We start from the raw sequence: 20,443 nt of genomic DNA, 5'->3' as shown, positions 1-20,443 counted from the left end.
TGTGACTTGAGGTGTTTTAATTAGAGCAGCTTTCAGTGCCACTCTAATTAGAGTGCCCCCTCCATACACTGGAGCATGTGTATAGACACCTACAGTTTTTTTGCAATTCTTGAATGCATATTAAAGTGCACATGTAGACATGCCCAAGGAGAGCTAAATGGTATATGGCACTTGCACAACCTTGTTTTCAACTACTTCTACAGCTCTTGAGGTTCTTCATGGCACAAAAGCCTAAATGCATTTGAGAGTAGCTAGGATCAACCCAGTATCTTTTGCGCAGAGGTGATGAAGGGACTGGATTTACTAAAACAGAGGAAACAGACCCCCTAAGAGGAGAGAAATGGCCAGAAAGAGGAGGGCTGGAAACTTTAGGGATGTATATGCAGATACCATCAGTGGCGACTGGTGCCTCCCGAGTGCACCAGGTTGCCAACAAGGCGGAGGGTTGGGGAGTTTCCCAGCCACCTCTTGCTGACTGGGGCACTCCCTATGTATCAGCAATGGATACCATAGTTCTGAGAGAGAAGAGGTAACCAAACACATAGTACAGAAATAAAGTGAAGAACATAAGACAGGAAACATGTCATTTGTTGAAGATAGCATACCTGAATTTGATGCTTTTCCAGCAGTTAAAGTTAACACGAAGAAGTTGTTTCCTTGGAAATGATAGAGGAGATGAGTCATGAGACTGGAATGCTGACAGAAGTGTCCATAAGACCATTTTGCTATTAAAACATGTTCCAGATAGTTTGGCAACTTGCTCTTCTGATGCTATTATCAATCTCATGTTCTGCATTATACAGACAATGTGAACTGACAGTGCCTTGTATTAGGCATTTTCCATGCATTTGACAAATCAAAACTGAGCCCCTACTCTTCCAGCATGGGTCACTAGAAGGCAGCAAGATGGTGGAAGGATCAGGCATTCTATTAGTGACTTCCATTGGTTTTGTCTGTTTACTTCTCTTGATGCACTGCAAAGCCTCTTAAAAAAAATCTCAGGTTTTTTTTTTCTTTTGTTTTTGTTGTTTTTATTGCAGGAACATTTCCTAGTTACCTTAGACTCTAGGGACTGAATAGGAAGACACTGATTAGGACTCTTGAAGTACATTCTGTGTTCCAGTGACAGATGCACATGAAGCAAGAATGCTGTGCTGCCTATTAGGACATATAAATCCACCTTAGCTTTATCAGCTTTAAAGAAAATTCTAAGGCAAAGGAATTCAGTGACCTAGACAAACGTTTGATTAGAACCTTCTGAAATTGCTGTAGTACTGAGAAATCTGGAGGAAGAATCAACAAAGTGTGAGCTTTCACTTTAGGATCCTTTCTGGTAAAAAGGAAAACAATTTCAGTAAAATTATCTTTCTCTCCATAGAGCGTGCTGCGTGAATATTGCTTATGTTTGCCAGAGAGAATGTTCCCCATAGACATTACCTGAAGTGTACCATAACTTAATGACTGCATTTTGTTTCTATTAAACAAGGGGAAAGGGGAAGACGGATGAAGGATATATATCAAGCAGAGAGCTTCAAAGCATAGCTCAGGAAAACTTGCCCAACAGCCAGCAGATTGAGAAAAGTGATCATTCCCCTTTATTCTGCACTGGTGAAGCCACATTTGGAGTACTGTATCCAATTTTGGGCCCCCCACTAGCAAAAGGATGTAGACAAATTGGACAGAGTCAAGAAGAGGGCAGTGAAAATGGTTAGGAGGCTGGGGAATATGACTTATGAGGAGAGGCTGAGGAAACTAGGCTTATTCAGAAAAGAAAAGAAAAAAATGAGTGGGGAAGGAATATAACAGCAGCCTTCAGCTACCTGAAGGAAGGTTCCAGAGAAGATGGAGTTAGGCTGTTTTCAGTGGTGGAAGATAACAGAACAAGGAGCAAAGGCCTCAAGTTTCAGCAAGGGAAATTTAGGTTAGATATTAGGAAACTTCTACAATTGAGGGTAGTAAAGCAGGTTATCCAGAGAGGTGATGGAATCTCCTTCCTTGGAGATTTTTAAGACCAAGGTAGACAACGCCTTGGCTAGGATGATATAGTTGGGGGTAGTCCGAGTTTGAGCAGGGGGGTTGGACTAGATCATCTTCTGAGGCCCTTTCCACCCTGATTTTCTATGAAAACTACAGTCCTTGTGAATTTTTTAGTTTTGTTTCAAGCTGTGAGTGAATGTGGCTTGATCTGACTTTGGGTAGATAGCATAAGTTGTTTTGCAGGAAAGACTTCTGACAATTGAGGAAGCCTATCAAACTTGGTGTCTGCACACTACATTCTGAAAGCAGACCAGACTGAAAGTTCAGAAACACAGTGTCATGTCCATGCAAACTGAGAAAGAGCTCTTACAGTGTGTATGAAATAATAATAAACCCAAGTTTGACTAGGTGTCAAGCAGAAAATAGTTCAAACAAAATAAACATTGTGTTTGTAGACATCACCACTTAAAACAGTATTGAAATTCCACTCCAGGTCCTGTTGTTTTGTTTTAAAGACAAACACTGCATCAGCTGGGGTTTCCCCCAGTGTGGCAAGTCTGAGCTTCGCAGTGTGTGAATCCCAAACCTTCCTATTCAACATCTACGAAGTTTACAATAGCTAGTAGCCACAGAGAAATTAGAGTAGAGCAGTTCTGATTATCAGGTGACAAAAATAACAGCGTACCCATTACTTTCTCCATTTAAGGCCTCCCCAGGCTTTGTAAGGGCATATGGAGGGTCATCAACCACCCATGCATAAACTATAGCATCCCCTGCAGATGATTAAATTTGCATCAGGATCAAGCAGACAAGATGACAGCTTTGTCCCATTCTACACACCTGTTCTCTCCATTAGAGGGGGAGAGTTGCATTTTTTGAGTCCAGGCTGGCAAGAGTTGGTCAGAAAAGAGACTAAAACTCAGGGTTTCCAGGTGTTGTGGTCAGACTAAAACTCAGACTACATGGAGGTGCTGAAGTTAAGTTTATAAACTGAGTGGCTGAAACAGTTCCCCCACACACACACCTTGGTGTGAGCAGCTGCATGCCTACCAATGCACTTCCCAGGTATGCCCAAGTGACTGTACTTTGGAGAATAACAGGTTCAGTCTAGCATTCCATTGAGTTGAGTGGAATCTTTATGAGTGTTATCAGCTAACAGTAGGCAAAGTATGTAGTCTCATTGTAAGAGTATTCTTTCTTACTCTGTCTCTGCTTTGGGTGGGGTAGGGGAACTCTCTTTCTGTATCTTGCATGTTTTACTGGGGTATTATTGTTTAGTGTCATAGGCTTGCATAGTACTTTACCAACAAGCAAGACATTGCCCATTAGAGTTGGCAATCAGGGTAAATTTGTTTATTCTGCTGCTGTGACAGACCTAGCCCTACCAGGCTATAGCAACATCCATCAGCCAGCTAGTCTGCCCTGATGCCTGTTCTTCCATGCTGCTGCCAAATGTCTTGCATGCCACACCCTGTTGGAACACCTACAGGAAGAGTCCTAAGCCTTGGCTTGGTACAGGGAGGGGAATACCCTTTGGGCCAAAACAACCCTATCTTGGCCTACTTTGGCTGCTATCTTCAGCCCTAGGCCACCTTATTTTAGCCTCAACTTCTTTGTAGCAGTTGTTTGGTTGGGATTTAAACCCCCATAGTCTATGTTCTGGATCCCCTAGCCTCAAGGGGGTTAATGGCTTTCTTCCCCCCAACCACACAATGGGCACTGACAGTAAAGCTTCGCCATCCTCTAAGCTTCACCTTACAGGAACTCAAATTCATGCTTGCCTAACCACAACAAAAGTACTGCCCTTCTGGTACTCACAACACCAAAAACAACATGAACTTAAATCTTCATCCTTCTGGGCCAAATCAGAGTGAGGGGGAAAACAGAGGCCCCCTTACTGTGCCTTCAGATACTGTGTTGTGGCCTGCCTACAAGTTCTGCAGCCTTCCCAGATGGGGCTAAACTACCTTCTTTAGGCAGGGAGCAAGGCTTTTATTCTCACAAGCCCCTCCTTTTCTGGCTGGCCAGACCTAGCACCTGGCTTAAGCACAGAGATTTCTTATTAGTCCCATCAACCCTGCCAGCTGTCTGCCCTTTGGCTGCAATGGGTTCTTAGGTTGCAATGGGTTCTTAGGTCCATGCCCCTGGGGCAGGGCAACTGGCAATTGTAGGAGTCTCGTCCTTTTTCCCTTTCTCTGTATGCCAACCAGGGCTTCTCCTTAGTGGTCTCGGTGGCTATCTTCTTTTCAGCCTTCAGCCCTCTAAGCCACAAAAGTTCTGCTCTATTCCTGGTTGCCTTACAGCCTTCTCCCTTATGTTTTCTCTGTACTGCTAAATGTTTGCTGTGTTTTTATCTAAAGTATGCTCAATAGCACACTACCATGCATGTGGGGCAGACAGGAGCAGAGCAGAATTTTTGTGGCTCAGAGGGATGCATGCTGAAAAGAAGAAGCTAGCTACAAGGACCACTAGGGTGCTCTCTCTGCAGTGAAGAAGCAGTACTCCTCTGTTCTATTGGCACAGCAGGAACACAGTCAGTAGGTCACTTAACCATTGCCAGATGCATAAGCAAGGTAGGCTCTGGTTCCTTTTGGATGTTGTAACTACCATGAACCTGTTGCACAGTTGATCTGCAGCCTGATTCCTTCTTGTGGAGAAGGCATTTTCATCCTTGCAAATGCCATCCTGTTCATTCAGTCAAGCCATGTGTTCTCAAGCTTTTCACAGGCTATATTCAGACAAGGTTCTTTGGGTGAATCTGATATATTTTATTAGACAAACTTCAATAGTTGGAAAACCATTTTTAAACAAGCTTTTGGGTTCCCAAACCCTTCATCAGGCTCAGGAAGTTTCAGCAGTTGGTGTGTGCTCTTCCTGGGTGGAATGTAAAGTAGAGAAGCCAGAGGCTGGGCCGGTGTGCATACTAGACAGGCAGTCAGTGATATGCATTTCACCTTCATTGCTAATTCTATTTTATGAATGTAGCTCATGCTTCTCTGGCTATATATTGGGCAAGGGCACCACTGTGGTTAGGAAGATCACTATCTCAATCTGGCCTCTTTTTTTCTTGGTTTCTGAGCAAGGTTTGTAGATTGAAGGAGAAAATGGAATATGAAAAAATATTGTGAGGAAAGCATGGCATTTTAAAGGAAGGCTTCATGTGAAAAAATTGAATTTTTTTGCACCTGAAAATGGATCTTAAATTTGATGCCTGAGCTTGTTTCTGGGTCTGTAATGAAATAGAGATTTCCTAATACTCTGTGACCTGAATTTCTCTCTGCTTTTTATGGGTGCTATTCCTTGACGTACAAACCTGTGTTTTCTCAAGTCAGCATTTGATGATGGATGTCAAAATACAGGCCATGTATTATGTATATAGCATTACCGATTTAAGGTGTTTACTTGTCAACTTGAAGAAAGTCAAAAATGTCACATTCACTGAATCTGCACAGCTGTCAGTTGTAGTTTTCCATATCTTTAAATGAAATTTCTGATAAAACAGTTTGGGAGTTTGTTTCTTTCTATCTTTCTTTCTTAATTTATATTACTGTTTGGGAGGCAGGCTACAAACAGAATTGGTTCGCAGAGTTGGATGAATGGTCTGATTGCCTACTGGACACACGCATAAAATATCCCTGATTTTTCTGACTTTTCCTTTTCTGATTTTCTTTTTTGCTTACACAATTGTTCCCTGTTTAAGTAGAGGATTCCAATCAGATCTCTATTGCTGATCCTAATAATGTGTGATCAAGGAAACAAATCAAAGTATTGTCTATTTCTCAAAGATTCCAAAACCAGAAAAAATATCAAGGTACGAAATTACTTTTCAAGGGAGAAAAGAAAAACACCTTTAATATGCTTTCCGCCTTTCATACAGAATGCACTATGCATGTATCCAGCAATTACAGAGCTCCTGGTAAGTCTGCATCTAACAGAAATACCACATTTACTTCAATCCTTTAATACCATGCAAGGAAGACAACTCTGTGAAGAATTGGAGGTGGCTACAAATAGCCTTGTAGGTTGAACAGGGCAGAAGTATAGAACTGAGAGGCATGTCACACTGGCTAAGTATAAACACTCAAAAAGCCTGAGGATGAATCAATTTAATCTTTGCAGGTTAGTCTAAGCTGCATAGGTTGAGCCAATAAGCAAATGAACAGATATCCACTTTTGATTCCAGAAATTGAACTACATGCCTGCAGTGGCCCAGGCCACAAGCTGGGGAGCACTAGAGCACGCCTCCCTGCTCGGGTCTGCCCACCCTGCAAGCGGGCGGTTTCCAGGGAGGTGTAAAACATCCTGGAAGACTTTGAGTTAACTTGAACTTGGAGGGGATCTGGGGCAGATGTTTGATAAACCATTCTAACCTCAATCAATTAAGTCTAATACTACATCCATCTAGGTTTATGTTAAACTGGTTTTAGCCATTTTGAAAGCAGTTTATGTACACTAAACTTCTGTTGTGTTCCAGATTTGAACCAGTTTCTGATCACTTACATCGGTTGTAATGTGTCATTTCTGTCCCTGGCCACTGGGTCACACATTTTGCTTGTAGCCATCAGGACAATAGGCAAAGTGAAGGCAGTGTCACAATGGGTAGAGACGATTCTGGAGAAAAGAATGAAGCAAGGCCTCTGAGAATAGTCTGAACAGCAGTGGTACATGGTGTCATTACTATTCTTCATGGAACCAGGGTAGTTTTCACTATCCTCAGATAAGTTGCAGGCTCTGTAAGACTTGTACCTGGCACTTTAATTCACTGTACAGAGGACCTGGCTATCTTAATGTTTGACCTAACACTAAGCTAGTCAGGAGGCTGGAGTGGTATGGGTGCTAAAGTGTATAGTGGACAGGCCAGAGGTTGTAGGTTTGAGGCCACAGCAGAAGCACTCATGCTGTGGCTTTGTCAGATTCTGGCATGTCTGCTAAATACATTTTTACAAGAATATGCAAAAAGAAGGACTTACTACATATGCTATTCTATTGCTTTCTCACACCGCTTGTGTTTGGATGTTGTGTCACAAGATCTGGTGTTATCACAATGTGCTCTCCAACATATTATATGTGATAGCATATAACTTCCATAAAGAACATTCCTACTTCAGCTTCTTCTTCTGCAGAAATAACATTCCTGCCCCTTTGACATCTGGATCAAGTAAACCAAAGCCCCTTGTTAGCCAAGACTCTTCTCCTATAAGAAATCAGCCAACTGTTTTCAAAGTTGGTGGGGGGAGGAGGTGGCTTTCTAAAGAATTGCTAGTACAGCTTGAATCCAAGGGTCCATGCTTAAGACTGATAAAAAGGGTGGGAATGAAAGCTTGTGAATCCACATTCTGAAATCATTAGTATTACATTTAAAATCCCCAAATGTTGTACATAACCCCGCTTTCCTCCCAGATATGGCAAGGGGCTGACTTAGTGCATGACTTCAGAACTTATTATTCACATTCCCTTCGTCCTAATTGTTAGCAAATCCAATGTTCATGCTTAGGAGGTTTTCCTTTCCTTGCTCACATAACCTATGACACCTTTGCCATTGTAGGCTCTTTCTACTAATTGGGCAGTTTAATATTTCAGTCTTGGGTTTGTTTGTTTTTTTGAGACTCTGGGAAATCATTTTGAGCCAGTTACCCATTGGTTTGGGAAAGGTGCATATTAGGACCTCTTATTGACTTCACAGTCTAGTTTGGCACCTCCTTGCTAATGCTTTACAGTAACGTAAGTTATTGTAAGTCCATAGCATAAACTACAGGAGGTTAATAGTTCACTGATTATAATTCTTCTACATGTACAGCATACAAAAGGTTAATTAATTATCTGTATCATCTACTAATAGCCTGTGCAAGTGGTTAGGTCTCAGGTCTCTCATAATGAGCCTTGCTAGTTTTGTTTCTGCCTTCCCTGATAAATGTCACTTGCACTTTTGCCTTGGTTGTGGTAATGATGAGGTAAGTGCCTACAGGATGTCTGTAACTGACTGGCGACGGGCACAGGAAAGAGCATAAAAATAGCTGCAACCACACTCATGACTGATTGTGCCACTGTAATCACTACATGCTCTTCTTGGTGTCTCTCAGCTACCCTAGGGATGGGGACACCCTGTTATGTCTCTGGGTGTTCAATCCACTTTTTCCATGTTGGCTTGGGAGAATGGATTCCAATAAATGCTAAGTAATGTTCCTTGATATAGTCTGCCCTTGCACCTGCTCCCAAGAACTCTGTGTTCATATAGGTTCATAGACATCACACACCAAATCCCTATCTTTTTCCTTTCCATTGACTTCAAGCTCTCACAGGCTTCAAGCAGTTACAAACATTCTCAAAATTGTGAAGGGAGAGTTCAAGGTATAGTCTCTGGAAGATTATATAGGCTAGACAAAGGCCTGTGTAGCAGTTGGACATAGACATCCTCTTTGTTCTATATATATATATAGGCTACCATCAGTCTTGTAGATCTTGATGTACACATAAAAGGTCTAGGTTTCTAAGTGTGTCAGTTCTATTAGTTCAGTCTAAAGGATGTTATGAGTGGTACTATACAATCTTAGGCAAATGCTCCAGGTAGGTTACGATCCACTGCCATCTAAAGCCAGGACTTTACAAGTTTGGGCACAAAGCACTCACTATGAGATTTAAAAAAATCAAATCATATTGCCAATAAACAGCAGGATGGAAATGGGGGCGGGGAGTCCAGAATTAATGCATTTTATATTTAATTTTATTTAAATCCAAATTTCTAAGTGGTAATTACTACTATGAAGAAAGTGATGGGGAGGTGAAATCTAAGTAAGGAACTGACATCAGATTACAAAGTGTTATAAAAAAAATCATATAGGGATTTCTTTTATCATTTAGTTTAATTGGTATCATCCAAACTGAAGACAGAGTAGTGGATACTATTGTATCAGCTCATTTCAGAACTGATAGCAGATGCACGTATAAATGAATTAGCCCACTGGGCCAGTTTTCATGCTGTGAGAAGTCAGTAGAATATCTTTAACTCCATACATCTCAAAGGTAGCATATGGAGCAGTCAAACCTAGGTCAGGTGCGTAATGACAAATGATTGAAATCTGTCTTCTCTTCTCAGATGTGAGGTCCAAGAATTTGGCAAGAATTTGGCCTAGTACGTAACGGCCACTCAGCAGCTGATAATGTAATTAGTTTGGCATCATTCCTATTTTTAGTGGACAAGTTCTTGCTCAAAGAAAAAAACAGCTGCAGCATGGGAGAAGTGAAGCCCTCACACCAACTTTGTGTTTCATTTCCACTTCTTTCAGGATGATGTAAAAGGGACATTCCAATCCTCCCTACTATTTTTTTTTGGGGGGGGGAGGGGTCATGGGATATAAATCGTTATTAAGAAGTACCAGGCCAACTCTAGGTTGAGTTTTTGTATAAATCAGTAATTAAATGATTCCTTACTTAAGCTCTGACTCCATCCTAAGAAAATAGTTTGCCTGAGAAATTTCTGAAAAATGGTAAGGTTAAAAATTACTCACTGGTGGGATTTTCCAGTAGGAAATTGGATGGAACCATGCACATAGTATAAAGATGGAACTTGTGTGTGCAAGATGATCTCTTCAGTTTCCCAGGAGGTGGTTCTTCTCCCAATCTACATATTGTCCATATTGTGCCCCAACATACTGTTGTATGGAAGTATCTCTCTATCTCTCTCTACCCCACTTCACTGAATTTAAACTAGGGGTTCCTTAAATCCTGTTATTTTCAGGATGCCGGCTCTCACAAGGACCATGTTGGTTCTGAAATGTTTGAGTGGAAATTGAGTACTCACTGCAGTTCATAATGTTTTTGCTAGAGTTGTCAAGGCAATCAATTGACTGCATGTTTTTTGACTAAAGATTATAGCAATTTTACAAAAAAACTACTATGATTTTCATTGTTGTTTGACCCATTTCTTAATGGAACATTTGTGCTTTTTCTGTGTATTATTTGGACCTATTGGCATTTTTTGACAATTTTTGATCAATGTTTTACCAGTGAATTGACTAAACTTTATTTGACTGGTCAAATACCCAAACCTATTTTTGGGAACTATTTATAAAATGTGATTATGTCTCTCAGCACTCTGTTTAGGTCAACCCTAAATATTAGTAAGTAGATCCACAAACTACTAAAAGTGTTCAATAATGATTTTTTAAAGCCTTAAAATGTTGGTTGAGACTTCAGAAAGATGCTTAAAGTTAGGGGTCTTTGAAATATGCATAAGAAAACAAAATCCTCAAAATAAAATGACTTTGGATGTTATTTTCAATGTACACATTTTGCATTGCAAGCTTTAGTGGTTTCAAGACAAAATCTGCCATTTCATGAGTTGAGCATAGTAAATTAACCATGTTTATAGGAAGGTACGATGAAAGTGCTGTCAAATATTTTCTGGATTATTTCTACTGTTATTATTCTGATGATTACATTCTAATACAAAATTCCTGCAATACATGTTTCTGTCACTTGGTCAGTCTGAAAGGACTCGTTCTTTTTCTGGTCTTGCAGTTTGTTACCTTATAATTTCTTTATAACATGTCTCCCATAGGGTTTACACCACCAGGGATGGATAGGTCATCTCCAGACAATAGTCCAGTCCATGGCCTGTTACGTCAGCCCTCCATCACAACAGGAATCAACATCCCTATTATAACAGAGCTAGGTAAGCAAAACAAAGACATATCTTTTAATGTGTTTTCCTGTATATTTTCCCATTCACTTTCAGGCAAGACTTGGGAGAGTTACCTGTTCTGTAGCCTATGACACCTTTAGTTAATTGTTTTGAATGATTCTTGCCCAGGAAATATTAGGGGACACTTTTCTTTCTGATGAATAGCTGATCTTTATGTAGGTCTTTCCTATGGGTTTTCACTTGCATTTTCTTGAACCTGCAATATGTCAAACAAGATGCTGGTTTTGAGCTATTGCTCTTAGGCAATCTTTTAAAAAGTTGCATAAGATGCAAGCAGACTTCCACTATCTTTATGCAATGGTAAGAGGCTATTCTTCACAATTTAAAACCACTTAATTTGGTGTAATCTAGGTTTATATAATAGTAAACCCAGTATCCTTGACAATGGGATGACCATAACTGGGATTCGATTACTGCTTTCCCTGTGGATATTTATGTTGTTGAGTACTGTGACATGAAGTGCAGAAACTGTTCTGTTGTTCATGGCAGATGCCAACTTGATTTGTGGTCCTTTGTCCTTTTATGTTTCAGTTTTGTGTTCTTGGAGCCTTACCTGTCTTTTTTCCCTTACTTTATTCTCTTCTGTACTTTCTTTTTCCCCCTAACTACTTTACTCATTAGCTAAGCCTGGCAAACTTCTGCCTTTGGTTTCAATCAGTCAGGAAAAAAACAGTGGAACCCACATTCTAATGATAACTGAACTGGGTAAGAAGTGCCTTTTTCCTTCACATCACTGTTTTCCTTTGTTGGTTTAGTGGTGGTGTTGTTTCTACTGTCATCGGCTTTTTTCTTTATTTGTCTGGCTGTATCAGAGGGGCTACCCTCATGGCACCGCTTTGAATGTGTTTTATTTGTGGTTCTGGTTGAAATTGACTGTCTTGTTCTGGCCTTTCTTAATGATTTTTTTTTCACGCAGCATCAGTAAACCTTTGATCACACTCGTCTGACCTGCCGGCTGTTTTCATAGCACCTTCTCACTGATTCATTTTCTTTGGTTGCCCCTCTCTCCCCCCTCTCTCTTTTTTTTATTTCAGCCTATTGTCAATTTGACTGACATGTCTTAACAGCTCTCACAGGAAGTCAAAGAAGAAATGAAAGATTTCAAAAAAGCAACCCCAGTATTGTACCTTACCTTGGGCTGTTTGTTTGTTTGTTTTGGGGGAGGCCTTTTCTTAGAAGCTCAGGTTCTGAAGCTGTAAAAGCAGCTCAGTTTCTGCCCTACTCTCTCAATGAAGTAACATTTCACAAGGGATTGAGAGAAGTGTTTGATTAGCGTTTCCTGTGGTTTAGTGCTGCACATTCAAACCTACCCCCTTCTAGCCTAGAGACCTTTCATAGAAAGCATAGCAGACTGACTTGCATCAGGATAAAGATACTGAGGCTAAAATTGCACTTGTGGAATTCACATAATATTTGGTATACCTTGGAAGCTGGCACCATGTACCTCTAGCAAGCCAATGTCAAAGGTATTAGTCTTACAAATCCATCAGATATAAACAAGAAAACAATGCTACTGTCAATAGTACCACTCCTCACTGACAAATTAAATGAAGGCGTAACATTTAAAAAGTATATTTTGAAATGGTACAGCAGGCTTTCAAATTGTGTTTGGCTGTAGGAGCCTGAGAATAAATTAATGCCTCTTTCACAATGATAATATTATTGTAGATGGAGCTATTTACAAGGATAAAATGTATCTGCCCCTCATGTAGTAACCATGTTCCATATACATGAGTGTTGAGAGACATTCATTTGGAATGGTTACAACAGGACAAGGAGGGTTGGCTGGTTGGTAGGTCATTAGGACTTGAAGGTTCTAGTTCAATCTCTGCTACTGAGTTACAGTACGTTTTTGGTTTTGTTGCAACCAGCATACCTCAATTTACATTATGTGTAAAATCACGCTACTAATGCCTGCAAAAAGGCTGTAGTGAGGATTAAGCATTTTGAGAACCTTTAATAAAAAGTATGGTAGCACATAGGCTGTTTAAATGTGCTTTTAAGTCCAAAGAAGGTAGTTCAAGCAGCAGGTACAGTTATGGAAGAGAGTGGGGCCAAAATCCATTGTCACTGAATGATAATGGCAATTCTCTCATTGGCCTCAGAGGAACTGAGGCTGAATTTTTAGCTGTACACCACATCCTTGGCTTCTGTCATTAAGCTTAAGAGACTAAGGATGGATTCTATTAACCCATGGATTTCTAAGTGGTAGCATTTAAATTATATAAATGTCACACACAGATGGACAAAAATTCTGTTTCTCCTGTATCATGGACATATACATCAGGAGTGCATGGTAAGTTATGCACGTGTAACCCTCGTGCATATGTACCTGCATCTTATTAGTGATGCAGGAGACAATGAATATATGACTGTGAAAGAAGGAAGACAAGTTGCCTCCAATGTTTTAGTCTAAATAATTGAATGGTTACAGCACTCACCCAAGAAGCCAGAGCCTAAGATTAAGCTCCTCTCTTATCCAGTGGGGGATTTGAACCTGCATTTCCCTGGTTTTGTAAAGTAGCATACTACATGCTAGGCCACACATTAGGCAACAGTTTGAATGCTCTCCAGTCCTTCTTTTGAAACTGTTCCCCTGGGCAGCCAAGAGAGGGAGGTATGTGGGACCAGGAGAAAGTGCAAGGTAAAGGATATGTGGCTCAATTAGATGGCTGCTGCACTGGCATAGGTTCAAGCCTGGAAAAGTTTGAGTCCTCTCCCATTGGAGCATAAGCTTCCACACTAACCTGCTTTTAGATATTTTACCCAATACAAACAGCACTAGAGAGAGTTCTGAATAATATGTGACTTGTGCCATTGTGGTTGAAGCTTTGCCCTGAAAAACCAGAGATGTTCAGGTTCTAATTCCCTCTAGATGAAGGGGACTCAGAACCAAGGTATTTAGCTTGAGGGATGAATGCTCTAACTATTTAAATATTGGGAGCTAAATTATGGGAGAACCTTCTCCCACCATTTTTTTTCTGGGACTTATTTTAAGTTCAGGTATACCTGGGTTATGTGCATACACACGTGGTTGTGTTCGCATGCAGCTAATTTGTATCCCTACTGCATGTGTAGGCTTATGTGTCCAAGGCACAAACTGAAGGTAAAAAATGACCAGGTAGGTTACTAGAAAGCTGCTGCTTTGATATATATGGGGTGTGTTTAATACACAAGATGCTTTACTACACAGTAGACTAAACTCGCGTACAGTAAAGTGGCACCATCTCCATGTGTGCAGCAGTTACTGCACAATAGATTACCTGTAAATATATGTACTAGAAATCAGCACGTTAAACTAATGCAAATTGCTTCCAGTCAGCCTAGGCAGCAGGGGGCCACAGGGGGCAGGGTGAGCTATGCTGGCTTAGTGGGATCCTGCCTTCTAGCCACATGGAGATCAGGATGTGATCTGATCTCCATGTGGCTGGGAAACAGCTTCCCAGCAACCAGGACAGCTCTCTCAGCACTGTGGAGATCAGATCAGGTCTCAATCTCCCTGCAGCTGGTACGGAGCTGCCTGCCAAGCTGGGAACCCCTCCCCACCAGATTGGGGCTGCCCCCAAAGTTGGGACAGTGAGGGGCTAGCACTCAGGGGAGCCTGGAAGCCCCCTGGCTGCTGCAGGGGGGAAGAGCAGGGCAGGAACAACCCTAAACTGGGCTGTTCATGTTGGGTGCAATTTGCTTCCAACATGGGCTTATGTCTACACATGCCTCCAGGAGTGCTTTAATGAGCCTGAACTTTCTGCAGAGAAAATTCAGGCCCATTAATTGCACATGTAGATGCACCCAAAGATTAATAGAATTTCACACTGTAAGTAATACACATGCGATACACAAAGAGCTGAAGATTTGCAGTAGCAGTTGCTGCAGAGCTGATAATTTACCATCCTTGAATGGAAATTAATATTAATTTGTTCTTTTTAATAAACTAAAAGGCATATTAGTAACACAAGGAAGCAGTCTATGCATTTGTGTTGAGGAGTACTAATATGGAAATAAAAAATGTAATCAGTTATACACTTGATAAGATGTCTAACAAGGTATGAACTGTTTGTATGAGGTAGAGGGAGGGAGATGAGCACTAATCATCAACAAAATATCTACAGATTCATATTATACTTTTATTTCGGCCTGATCCCAATGGTTGCCCTCAGCTAACAAGAACCATACAAAACACCATTTCCCATTTACGTTAGCATATGATGATTGCCTATATGAAGAATAAGAGGAGAGGAAGTCATTGGCAGATTGATTTCTAAAGAGGTCAGCTCAAGAAAGCTTCACATTACCGTCCAACAAGTGGAGTCCTTCTACTACTTCAATCAATCTATCCACTACATATTTCTAATTCTATACATGGCTCCAGTTACAGGCAGGTGGGATAGGAAGTAGGGTCCAGAAGGATCAAACGTCAGTGGGATTGCCATTAGCGGACTTTGTTTACACCTGTTTACTCAGGTAAGTACTAAACTCATTGTAGGGACTGACACACTAGAGGCAGCTCTACCTTAGCCCCTGCACTGGTGAGCCCTTAAAACATCAGCTAGCCTTCATTTGAACTATATTTCAAGAGACATGTGGAGAGATAAGAAAGAATCCAGCAGAAACTCAAAGAAGTTATTAAAAATTTAGGAAACGTGATTTATGAGAAAAGATTGGAAGACCTGGTATTATTTAGTCTGTAGAAGAGAAGATTGGAGTGGCAGGAGGTAGATTTGATAAATCTTCAAATACATGAAGGGTGCTTATAAAGAGAGGAGAACTGGCAATGGTCTTAAACTGAGGCAGGGGAAATTTAAGTTGGGTTCTTGAAATAATTTCTGACTATGGGAAAATTTCTGATGTTAGAGAAAATTACCTAGAAGGGTTGTAGAATGTTAATCTTTGGAAGTTTTTAAGAGCAGATATGCCAAACACGTATCTGGTTTAGACAGGGATGATTTTGCCATGAGCAGAAGGTAGACTGGACGACTTCCTGAGGCCCTCTACAGCCCTATCCTTTTATGTTTTTTATAACTGCTGTGATTTGAGGGAAGGCGAGATAAGGCATTTTACATGAATGGTTAGTGTGCAGGATCTTGAGATTTATGGCTATAGAGTGGCCATTTTTAGTAGTGTAGACATAACCTAAATAGTGAACATGTACTGTCTTTCTTTGCCAAGCAACCTAGTGCAGAGATTTTCATTCACTGAATGAAATAGCATTTGTGGTTAGGGCAATGATGAAGCTGCTGAAGCCATGTGGATGAAAGTTGCTCCTGAAGAAGAGTTGCTAGTACCACCAAATATCATTCTCCCATTTAACTTGAGACGCACTAAACTGAGAGCTTCCCTCTTTGGAACTATGACTGCAGTTAATCAACTTACAGGAGAAAGAATCAGGGCATCACATTTAACCAGATGCCTTTGACTTGAACCAATATTTCACAGACAAGGTGTATTTCACAAAGTGAACCTGGCTTTGTTCTCTCATAACAGTACCACAACAAAGCTATAAGGATCTCTTTGTGAGTGCAAGAGAATGATGCCAAGAAACTCCCTTTTACAGCACAGGGATTTTCACCTTCTATACAAGAAAAATAAGGATTTGCAGATTTTTAAATAGCCATTTTCACATCGATTTTGATTTCATTTTCAGTGACGTGAAAGACACAAGTCTGTGTTTTGAGACACATGCTGTTTCTTTTTTCTTTCTGGTTGTGTAATATATAAGGTCACATGTTGCTGGCAAGTAAGCCCCTTATTTTTTTTCTTTTGTATTCTTATTTTCAGTAAATGATTCAAATGTTCAGTTTTTGGACCAAGATGATGACGACGACCCTGACACAGAACTGTATCTCACACAGCCATTTGCGTGTGGAACTGCATTTGCTGTCAGCGTACTGGATTCTCTCATGAGTGCAGTAAGCATATCCAAGCCCTTTTTGTTCTTTCCCACACAATGTACAAGACAGAGCTGAGTTTGAGTCTTTTGAAGATACCAGGCAGACTGATGGAGAAGATACTTTCCTCTGGAGCAAGCAATGCCAAAGCATTGCACCTTAATTACTTCAGTTGGGCAGAGACTCTATAATGATTCATTTATCCCATACAATAAGATAGATATATTGGCCAGTCTGTTAAAGTGCCAAATGATTTTGAATGCCCAATCACGGAGGATGTATTTTTGGAAAAGGTCAAGCACCCACCCAGGAAACTCAGGACTCCATCAGCTTCGTCAGTCTGGGTGCTCTAAACCACTGTTCACTGTTACCAGTGGTGGTAAACCTTTTGACCCTGTGGGCTAGATGAGTGGTGTGGGGTCTGTCTGCAAGCTGGATCAGGTCCTGGGGCCAAGCCCTGTCACCTCCCACCTGCATGTGCCAGACTGGTCACCAGGGCCTGATGCTCCCCCCCCCCCCAAATCTGGCCCTGCACATCGGGATAAGGTGCCCAATACAGCATCCAGGGCCCAGGACTCCCCATTGGTCTGGATATTTTGTAGCAGGGGAGAAGTGCCATCACTCCCTTGGCACCACATTTCTGGCCCCCTGGGGAGCCCCATGGGCTGAATGGCATGGTACTGAGGTCTGGATCTGGCCCATGGGCTAGGGGTTAAGTACCCATGATATAGTCCATTACCTGTAATGAAATTATCATGTTCATGTTCCCCACTGACAGAACAGCATCTTACTATTTGACATCTTCTAATTTATTCAGCAGTTTGTAAAGAGGTTGGTTGTTCATAGAAGCAGGCAGCAATGAAAGGCTTCCATGTTTGGGGGAGATTTGTCATTGTACGTAAAGCTACATGTGTAAACAAAGTTTCACCAAACTGACTGTACAGCTCCAGTCTGGACACCTGGCCTGGCAATCCATGGGAATGGGACTTCTCAAGAGCCTGTGAATTCCTCACACTTCTGGAGGGCCTTCAGAGGCCACTTTTTAAAGTAATTTAGGTATACAAATAAAGCCTTTCCTTCCCCACATGTTCCAGTGAGTGAGAGATGGTACAACTTTCTGCTAGGAAGCCAAATTTGCAACATAGGATTATGAAACTAAACAACCTAAGAGTATTCTATACTGTGCTATTTAGGCACCAGGCAGCACTAAGGGTGTTTTTACATGTATTGTGAGAGTGGGGGGTGGGGGCACCTTTAGTCAGAGCATCTCTGAGAGCCACTCTAATTAAAGCGCCTGTAATGTCTCATGTATCAACATCACCCTGCTTCAGAATGGTGGTGGGGACACTTTAATTAAAGATTGTCAAACGAGCTTTAGTTAAAGCACCCCTGCTGCCATTTTGAAGTGCAGGGACACTAATACATGAGATGCAGAGGCTGCTGGAAGCATGTTAATTACCATGCTCCAGCAGACTCGATTAATCGACAGTGCATCGGAGCAGCCTCCCCACATGTCTACAGGCACCCTAAGATTCTACAGATGCAGCTCCCTAATAAACAACTGTTTAAGGACAGAGGTTGTTGTTGGCATGTTCACAGTGCTTTTTTAAGGCATATGCAAGGAGGAGGCAGCCTACCACAGTACAGCACTGCCTTGTGCTGTCACTGAGTATTTTGAGCATATCTAAAAGGTTTATGGAACCAGTAGGAAATACACTCTGTGAATTTTGCAGAATACCTTTCAGTGGAAACAGAACAATAAGTCTCTGATAAAGTAGATAATAATGGCTGAGTGTGGGTATGGTGTATCTTATTTTGTTATGAATTTTTTCAATAGGCCTAATGTGTGATAAATCTAATGTTAAATTATTGAAATAGAGTAGTGTTTAGAGCAGTGTTTTATCCTATCTGTCTCCTAATTAGAGACTTTTCAGGAGGCAATCTTGGTGCAGTAATAGCAGTTATAATACGCTAAATGGAAATTGTTTAGAAACATGGAAAGCGCCACATTTAAAAAGAAAGACAATTTATGAAGGACTATTTTCAGAGTTCAGGAATGCTTTAGAATAGGGGTAAACCTCATCTTGTGCCCCATGCTAGATCTGCACCACAAGGCGCTGGCTTCTGTCACATGCTTGGTGCTGGGGCCACCATTGCTGCCACGTGCTCTGTTGTGCTTCGGTGGCAGCTCTGGCTCTGACATGGGTCACATGGTGGTAGTAATTCTGGCTCCAGCCCAGGGCACATGATGGTGGCAGCTCCTCCAGCATGGTTTGGTATCGGGGTCAATGAAGGAAGAGGTACTTCCGCAGCAGTACAGACAGGAGGTCTGGCTGGGGAACACCTGGGACAGCTTCAGTCTTTGCTTACCCTCCTGCCACTGACCATCATGTCCAATGTGGCATAATGGCTGCAGATTCTGTTACAGTTGGCTCCCTCTGGCCACGGCCCACAGCTTCTCAGAGTTGCTCCACAGGCCAGATCTGGCTCATAGGTTGTATGTTTGACACACCTGCTGTAGATGATGGATGGATGGATGGACGGACCAAATTCACTACAACATCCAAACCCACAGGGCACTTACATGAAGGAAGGCTGCTCTGATGCACTGTAAATGAAGTGCATCAAAGCAGATTCAATTAATGCACTCCAGGAACCTCTAGCATCACATCTACCAGTGTTCCTGCACTGAAAAATGGTGGCTTGTCAAATGAGCTGTAGTTCGAAGAACCCCAATGCCATTTTTTCAGTACAGGGATGCTAATATAGGTGACACTCGGACACTTTTAATTATCATAGATTCATAGAATCAATGAGTCATAAGGGACCTGGACAGATCATCGAGTCCAACCCCCTGCCATGGGCAGGAAGCAGCATTGGGGGTGGCAGGGGTCATAAGACCCCAGCCAGGTGCCTATTCAGTCTCCTTTTGAAGATCTCCACGGAAGGTGAGAGCACCACCTCTCCGGGAAGTCTAGTCCAGGTTCTGGCCACCCTTACCGTGAAATAGTTCTTCCTAATATCTAACCTAAACCTATCCTCCCTCAGCTTGTGGCCATTGTTCCTGGTGACTCCAAGGGGGGCCCTGGTGAAAAGACTTTCCCCGAGGCCCTGCTGGTGGCCCCTGATAAGGTTGTAGGCAGCCACAAGATCCCCCTCAGTCTCCTCTTGCGAAGACTGAAGAGATTCAGGTCCCTCAGTCTCTCCTCACAGGGCTGGCCACAGAGGCCCTCAACCATACGAGTGGCCCTCCTCTGGACCCTCTCCAGGTTCTCCACGTCCCTCTTGAAGTGCAGCGCCCAGAACTGGACACAGTACTCAAGGTGCGGCCTGAACAGTGCCGCAAAGAGGGGGAGCAAGACCTCTCTGGACCTGTTAGTGATGCCTCTGTTGATGCATGACAGGGTGTGCTTGGCTCTGCCTATTGCTTCATCGCATTGATGATGCATATTCATCCTGGAGTCAGTCCTGACTCCAAGATCCCTCTCTGCCTCTGTGCTGCCAAGAGGGTCAGCCCCTGACCTATAACCATAATGCTGGTTCCCTCTCCCCAGATGCAGCACCCTGCACTTGTCCTTGTTGAACCACATCCTGTTCAGATCCACCCACTTATCTAACCTATCCAGGTCTGCCTGGATGTGGTCCCTGCCTGCCAGTGTATTCACTTTACCCCACAGCTTGGTGTCATCAGCAAACTTGAACAGGGTGCTCTCCAAACCCTCATCTGGGTCGCTAATGAAGATGTTGAACAGCACCGGCCCAAGGACCAAGCCCTGGGGGACTCCACTGCCCACACCCTCCCAGGTCGACATCAACCCGTCCACCACCACCCTCTGAGTTCACCCCTGGAGCCAGTTTGCCACCCATGTGACCATGCATT

At 42.2% G+C, this 20,443-nt stretch overlaps 1 protein-coding gene across 1 annotated transcript in view; it reads left to right on the top strand.

Annotated features, from left to right (window-relative positions):
* Positions 1–20,443, top strand: part of KCNMA1 (potassium calcium-activated channel subfamily M alpha 1) — a 997,979-nt gene that overhangs the window by 912,866 nt on the left and 64,670 nt on the right. Inside the window, exons 23-24 of the mRNA XM_019555536.1 lie at positions 10,535–10,648; positions 16,454–16,584. Of these exons, the coding sequence (XP_019411081.1) occupies positions 10,535–10,648; positions 16,454–16,584 (245 nt within the window). The remainder of the gene's footprint in view (positions 1–10,534; positions 10,649–16,453; positions 16,585–20,443) is intronic.

This window comes from Crocodylus porosus, unplaced genomic scaffold (assembly GCF_001723895.1).
Source record: "Crocodylus porosus isolate Cpor-Errol unplaced genomic scaffold, CroPor_comp1, whole genome shotgun sequence".
NCBI lineage: Eukaryota > Metazoa > Chordata > Crocodylia > Crocodylidae > Crocodylus > Crocodylus porosus.
This window is presented reverse-complemented; position numbering and strand designations above follow the sequence as displayed.